An 8,273-nucleotide genomic window follows, 5' to 3' on the forward strand; every position below is an offset into this window, starting at 1 on the left:
TACTACCTACTAATTGATATTTCACGTGAACGTTTTCCATGATTGTTTTCTTGGTAAATTAATAAATGATGGTGTTGAGTCTAGGAAAACAGCAAGGTTAACGTTCTTATTTAACTCGCTTTTATAAAATAAAATGCTTTTATATTTTGGAAAATGACAATGATAAGGGGTTTACGGAAATGAAGGCCTGAGACACTTAACTGATTTTTAGGCCTCCTACTGTAAACAATAAAATAAAAGCCATACATTCCAACTATAATAATGTCTTCCCTGTTCAATTATTATTGAAGAGTGATGTCACATAATGATAATATTAGTGGTTTACATTTTTTGTGTAGGTACAAGTACGTAATATCTGTTTGAGTAGTTGTATTATAGGCCCTTTTGATATTAGTTAGAGGAATTTTGTCATGCTTTGGGTAGTATTTTAATTTATTCTCAATTTGTGAGAATAACGCATATTTTTAAGATTTTCGTAGGTATAATTTAATATTTTGATGATTCGTTTGAACTGTTTCGACGCCCCCTTTTAAAATCTTCTGACGAATCGACTGCGTCTTCTACGTCACATCAAAGTGCCGCTGATTTTGACCATAAGAGCTTTAAATTATCAGTGAAGTTTTAAATAATATTTATCGTTGAATAAAAAAATAATAAATAGAGGCTTTATAAAAATAATTAAAATGTATTTATTCTGTAAATAAGTCACGTTGTTAAATTAACTACAATAAGTCTAACTTACCCCACATTGAAAAAAAATGTTTCTTTCCATAAAATTGTGCAAATGAAAATCATTGAAATTTCAATACGATTTTCTTAAAAAGTTCTTTCTGATAACAATATGCTTAATGCACGGAAAAATTATCTCAGAATCCGTATTTCATATAAAATGATATCTAGTAATGATTCAGAAAATGATAATGTTGTGTGTTAGTAACCGGCTACTGAGTGCACTATGAATTTAGATACTTAGGTACGTCAAAATAACGTATAATTAAATTTACTTATAGATTAGATTAGGTGACTGATTAATTATTGCAAAGTTACTTAAACTGTTGACAGTTAGTAAAACTAAGTTAGTAAAGCTAAAAGTGACATATTATAACAGGTTTTAAATGATCATGCATGGTGGGTGAATACTATGTAGTATTTGTATGATCCTATTTTATTTAAAATTTCAATATTATTTTAAAAATAATATTGATTTAGGTGTACTTACTTATAAAAAAAACTATTCAATGATTTTTAAATTTCTTCCCAAATAACAAATATTATCACAATAAATCTCACAGTAAGTCAATATCACTATTGTTTATTTTTTAATGTTTCAGTGTTATTGTTTTTGTATTATTATCGATAAGGTCCTGTATCCGATTTGACTCCATCGCCCGATATTAATTCAACTGGACGCGTTTCTGGCTCGGATAGTATTTTTTTTAATATGGCACCAATTATACATACAAAATCGGTATAAACACGACCGATTTGTATAAAATCAACCGATGCAGTATAAAATCTATCAGATTATTAGTGAGAGCAATGTGGAAAACATGTATCCTACACTGCGATGTGTCCACTACCGTGCAAGGCTACCAAGCAATAATACATAATTGACAATGAACGTTGTTTGTACCTACTCAATCATTGAACTCAATATGAGTCTAGTCGTGTGGCCCATTGATTTATAGATGTGTTGCAAAAATATAATATTATCTACGTTGTGTTTTAATCAGTCTCTTCGGTTTACAGATGTTTTTATTCTACACAAAGATTACAATAATTATTATCAAAGCGATGTATAAAACTGTTAGGAGGTAAGTGTATAAATATCGATGAGTACAAATATTATGCACTTACATGTAAATCAGTATGTCGATAAAATGTTGTGAATATTTTATATATACCATACACAAAATACTGTATGGTTAATAATAATATTGTTATCTGCCATAATGTAGATGCTATATAATACCCGATGAATGAATTAACTGGATTACTGAATACCAACATACTTATGTCTTATAACTTAAAATTTTGTTTGAGTAGTTACACTGATACCTTATTTAAATGATATTGTAACTATGAACACATACAACAGTTATGAGCAACTCATGACCCGCGGGCCACATGCGATTCAGCAAGATTTTTTCCATAATAATATTATGTCTAAGAATGAAAATTATTTTTGTAAAATAGTCGGTCGCTATGCAAAAAATCCACAAAAGTTTTTGGTAAGTTGCTCATCACTGTCATACATATTAATAAAGTTTATTTATTACATTTTAATTCATTCAATTACGTTTTTATTTGGATATTATACTTTTATGTTTTTATACGTCATGAGAGTTGTTAGATTAAGAAAATAATATTTATTATTGATTTTAACTATATTTAAATAATTACAATGCAAAAGGGATTTATAATCTTTGTTGTCGTATATTATGAAGTATAGAAAAATATATTATTTATACAACATGATACTTCGACATTTTTAATATTAATAATACACGATTAGACGTTATCCTGATTCAAATTTATCGTAAGAAGAAAATGACTATTTTAAATCGCCATCACAATAATTGTTTTTAGTTTTGGTCAATCTTTCATCTTTAGCAGCCACTGTCATATTATTACATTATCATTTGGTTTGAATCTTTACTATCTGCAATTCCAGCCTACCGTACATAAACACAAGAAAAGTCGCATAATTTATTTTAAATATATTTTTATATTATATTGTATTTAAAGTAATTAATCTCACTTACAATAAGTTAGAACTGATAACTATAATATGTAACGGTAAACGCGATTAGGTACCTCTTGTTGATAAAGGGAGCCTAATTTTAATTATATATAATTACCCAATACCTGTGCTTTTAAAATTTCGTATAATATATCGACATGTTTCGGTCATTTCAATATTTAAGTCGTATTGAATAGTGATTGTGATATTATTGCTGTGTGTGTACAACATAATTTATTTCCAATATAAAATAAGGTTTAATATATCTTATGAGTTATATATATATAGTTAAAAATAACAAATAAATGTCATACTTTAAAGCTTGTACAGTTTCTACTTGTTTTTGTATAACATCAATTATTTGTTATGTTGTAGCGTGCATTATTGATTCTAAAAATAAATACTGCAGCATCATGTTTATTATTGTTATGACAGGATGCCATTTTCCGATTAAGTGACACATTGCTTTATATTTTCTTTCCATAAGTTTTCAAAATTTTCTAACACCTATTTTTTATGCGAACCGTCAATCACGTCCTTGATTCGGTTACCCAGAGTGTTGCTTGATATATTTTTAACAAAGTTCTAAATATAACACACTATAACTGCACTTTTTGTTTTCTTTCCAAGTTTTCCCGGTAATTCTGGCACATAAGTTTAACACTGATCGCAAGAAAAAGTTCGCTATTTGGTAATAGTCATAATGGTAGATGAATGATTATGGTCTTCTGTTTTAGTAATCGACTGATATATTGTCAAGTTTATTAAATCTTTCCGTTAGATGCATTATTAATTGATAAAGTTTACATACCTTGATGACTATCTTTAAAAAGATGCCCAACACATCGATTGTGATTTTCATTTTGAGTGTTTTTTTATGTTTTCAGTTCGATCAAATTATACAAATCTGGGTTACCGTACAGTGGACGAATAAAACATTTCCTTCAATCAATCTCGTGTATAATATCTATACCTTCATCTCGGAGGTCATTTCGAATGTTTCAAAACAAACTGTAAACACGAAAATTTGATTAGATTCAATCGGCGAGTACAAAATAGTAGTACGCGCAAGTATTACAAAATTACTTGAAAGTTTATGCATGCATTTAAGTAATTCGTTACGTAATTCATTTTTTTTCTTACCGCTGTTTCGGCTGTCGGCAAAGTTGGTGTCGCGTGACCGACTTCAGGTCAGTTTGAGTTCCACAAACAAGCTTTCATTGTGGTTCGCGACGGACGCGAATTTTCGCAATCCCGCGAATAGACGCAGCTGCGCGGGAAAGTGAAGAAAACTCCCGCGGGTTGCCCACACTATCCGACATAATCTGTGTATACGCATACATAACGTTATCTATGGCTTCGGCAATGCGGGCTTTATTTAGACACCAGTCGTGATCGAGAGACTGCCGCGAGCCGTGCTGCGCGCATCTTTTATACCGTCCCCGCAATAAAATTAACATACACAAAATGAAAAAGAAAACAGTAAAAAAGCTTGCGAGAAGGAGAGAGACGCGTCTGAAATAGCGTCGCATGTGGCGGCGTCTGACTATTTTGGCGCGAACGATGCATGAGAGCGCTTTATTTTTTGCAAGCTCTCCCGGACTAACTTTATTTTTATTTACTTGTTTGTATTAATGCAACACAGCGCATTTCCAGTTCACATCAATCTTAATAGACGAAATGAAAAAATACTAATAAAATAACCACCACTTCAAGCAACTTTTGCTAAATAAAGTAACCCAACATACAATTATTATATACAATGTAAATGTGTGACTTTATAGTTTCATGAAATTAAAGTTAAACATAACAATAAATACGAGTAGGTAATTTATATGAAACTAAAATGATCAAAATATAATATTTTGACGTTCGTTATATTAAGATATTTTTTACACATGAAGTACTCTCAATCAAATACCAGAAAGTAATATCCACACAACATAATAAATAATAAGATAGAAATGCGAATCCAACCGTCATTAACCAAGAATTTGAAAGCAATGGCCTAATGACGTCAAGCCTTAAAACGCAAGATATACAAAGCTTCCTCCTTCTCAAATATTACCAATATTGAACTTCGTTTAGGTGGCAATATTTTATGCATAGTATGATACAGACGTAGGTAAATATTGAAAACAACATAATATTGCTTAACTTAACACGTATGTAAGTGTGTTTCACATATTTTATTCACACTCGAGAATTATACCTTCTTACAGCCACACCCAGAAGGTTAGTTACCTTCTTTTTGTGTTCCTTGGTACTATACTAGTACTATAATTAATTTTGATTTCAATTTGGGTGAAATAATAAGACTTAATTTTTTTAATTTTAACTTAACTTTTCCTTGCCGTCTTGGCGATCAAACAGTACCTACTAACACCTTCCTATCCTAGGCCAGTCGTATCAGATTCACAAAACCTCAGAAATTCATTGACTTACTATATGACACGTAACCAAGATAAACTCATTCTACCCACGCCTCTGCTGCCCTGTACCATCCCTTTGACTATGAGTTAGAGTAAATCATACTTCTCATTGAGAAAAATATGCCGTAGTATGGAACTTTTCTGCCTTTGGTAGTAAGATTAATATAATAGACTGTGTTTATTGAGAATGGGCGAGCTCTTCTAAAACATAAGGAATGTTTTGAAATGTAACATTTTTGTCAAGCTGGATATTCCAATTTTAAATACATTGTTTGTACTAACACGTTCATTTAATGTTGCTCTCATTGTTTCCAAATTAAAGTATATCTCTTAGATACTATCAAATAGCAATCTCACACTATACCGCATTTGATCCAGGGAATGGGACAACTGGACGCCAGGATAATTGGACGCCGCACTGTCGTAGACACGTATACAGAACGTAGACGATGAATTTTAATTAATTTCTATCTACTACTTAGTAGTTTTAATTCATTTTACTCTTAACATAATATTTTTTATTACGGATTGAGAATTACCATGCCTAAGGCATTATATAAAATAAAAAAACTCTTTTTTCGTTGGAACTTAAACATATGCACGATTAAATCATTATTTAAATATGCATATTAAAATTCTCACCGACTATTAAATCATAATATAATAATTTAAATATAAATAATAATATTGAATATTTTTTTTAAGTAGCTATAAGTACCTAACGTCTATTTAATTTATAATTGCGTGGCGTCCAGTTGTCCCGGCGCCAAATCGTCCTAGACCCTTTGATCCCATAGGAAAAAATACCGAGTAGTTAGTGTGTCATTAAATTTATTTATTGGTTATACTATCATAATGAATAGCTTTAAATAACTAAGGAATGCTCCCCATCCACAGCATATATGGACCGCACGCCACTGATAAGTTACTATTTACAAATACTGAAGCCATACTATGTGATTACAAAAAAATGTATGTGTAAAAGGGATACGAATACCTCATCTCGAATGTTCTATTCATATATAATTTCCATAGGCTTACAAACTTTTGTAACTTACAGTTATAGAATAATAAGCAATATGTATACACATACTATTTAGAATTATTTATCAGCGTGATCATACATACCATAGCTTTTATCACTGGGTGATTTTTATATAATAGACAAAGAATATCAAGGTTATCACGCGAAAAGTTGGCATGCCATGTGATTAATTTATATTTAAACCATTCTATTCCTACGTGACTTTTATAAAATACTACACAATATCATGGTATACCACGAACATCTTCAGAATGAGTCAAACACGCCTACAAAGCTTGAACATGAACTTTTAATATTATGTTTATTTTATAAAAAAAAACGAGAATACATTTTTAGATCATTATTTTATTTATTTATTATAAAGAAAAACAACATTATTAATTGCATTATATATATTCAGTTGTTAATCATTTAAGGTAGATGATAATTAATAATATACATTGCGGCTATGATGATATTATTATCTAATTAGTATCTTCTTCTAAATCCAAGTCTGTTCCTTAGTTAGAGCATAATAATATAGTTTTGGCTGTATGTGACGTATGAACTGAAATATGAAGACTTGTAGTTGCTGAAGGAGGTGGCGAGTTTTGTTTACAAAATTGACAGCTATAGTTTACATAGGTACATATAGACAATATTTTACATGATATAAGATAGACCGAGGCAGAGTGACAGTTACCTACACGATTGAGATACAATGAGGGGACAGATAGTTTAGCCTTTATGCAACGATACGGATTTGTTTCATCGTGATAGCCTTTTTTGTTGAACCCATCACGACGGAAAATGCTTACACTGAGTATCTCAGGCCTCTGTGAGTAAATACATTTTTAATATAATAAACATTAATAAATGTTGCTGAGGTGAAAAAGTGCTTATAGTAGTAATTCAAATGTGTGAAAAATGTATCCAACGAAAATGCACGTACTAAACAATGTTTAAATAAATAATATTTATTTGAGTCGTATGTTATGGATTTTGCTGACACTGCTTGATTCTCACGGAACCATCGATCGCCACATAGTCAAGAATCCTTGTCGTTCGTCAGTCAACTTGCGTCTTTCCAGGTCATGTCAGTTAGGGATTGCAATACCGAATTAATACCGATATTTCATATTGAACACTACCGAGTCATAAATGGCAAGAGGCTCTCTTGCCGCCTACCTATAGCTATAGCTTTTGCCGATTTCCTTCCAAAACCAAAGGTGAAAGCTTTTCCGCCCAGTATGTTGTAGTTTTTTGTAAGTGTTTCGAATGATTCATTCTTTTTATATAGAGTTTTTTTTGTAAGAAGTATATCTACTTTCTTAATACCAAAAATACCGGTATTTTCATATCGATAAATACCGGTATATAAACACCAAAAATTTGTAACTCCGCCGTATACAACATATGCACGGTATTTAGAATATGTACAAATAGTAACCGGAATCCAGCTAGTTATATCTAATATCATATTATTATTATTGTTAGTGAATTTCATTAATGAAAGGTACCAATAAAATATTCTTTCGATACACAATCGTCGAATAAAAGGAGATTTTGAATTATGAAGCCGCGATAAGTGCACGGCTGCTTTCTATGACGCTATAAACGTGTCAGAATGAAAAGATTTTAGTGTCACACTTTCTTGTCCCGAATATTAATTAATAATACATATCATCAATTGGTGATTAATTTTAAAACTCGTGATTATCAATGAATTTATTTACCATATCTTATTTTGTCTGGATTTTTTTTTATTATGAATGAAACATTTATTTTTATCTAAGTTTAACTGTCATAAAAAAAATATATAAGTAATTAATATAATATTATGGTGTTGAATTAGTTTACGTCAAAAAATATGCTGTAGACATCTGGACCATCTGAGTATGCGACGTATGCGTAACGGCAACGTATTTGCGACGAGCAGTTTTTTTAATACTGTCATAAATTATTAAAAACTGACACTATGAACCTTGCTTAAAATTAAAATAAAAACCGACCTGAGCTAAACTGTGTTTTTTCCTAATATCCTCAATATCTTTTCGACTAATTTACTATTACA

General features: G+C 30.6%; 1 protein-coding gene across 2 annotated transcripts in view; it reads right to left on the reverse strand.

The window, feature by feature from the left end:
* AQP (aquaporin) overlaps positions 1–4,148 on the reverse strand; it is a 14,916-nt gene extending 10,768 nt beyond the window's left edge. For both annotated transcript variants that reach the window (XM_085951951.1, XM_085951950.1), the window contains exons 1-2: positions 3,887–4,148; positions 3,555–3,754 (exon numbers count right to left, since the gene is read on the reverse strand). In XM_085951951.1, the coding sequence (XP_085808077.1) occupies positions 3,555–3,605 (51 nt within the window). In that variant the 5' untranslated portion in view covers positions 3,606–3,754; positions 3,887–4,148. The remainder of the gene's footprint in view (positions 1–3,554; positions 3,755–3,886) is intronic.
* Positions 4,149–8,273: the final 4,125 nt, after the last annotated feature.

This window comes from Rhyacophila brunnea, unplaced genomic scaffold, assembly GCF_057557595.1.
Source record: "Rhyacophila brunnea isolate RB1 unplaced genomic scaffold, BYU_Rbru_1.0 scaffold_3, whole genome shotgun sequence".
In the NCBI taxonomy this organism is placed as follows: domain Eukaryota; kingdom Metazoa; phylum Arthropoda; class Insecta; order Trichoptera; family Rhyacophilidae; genus Rhyacophila; species Rhyacophila brunnea.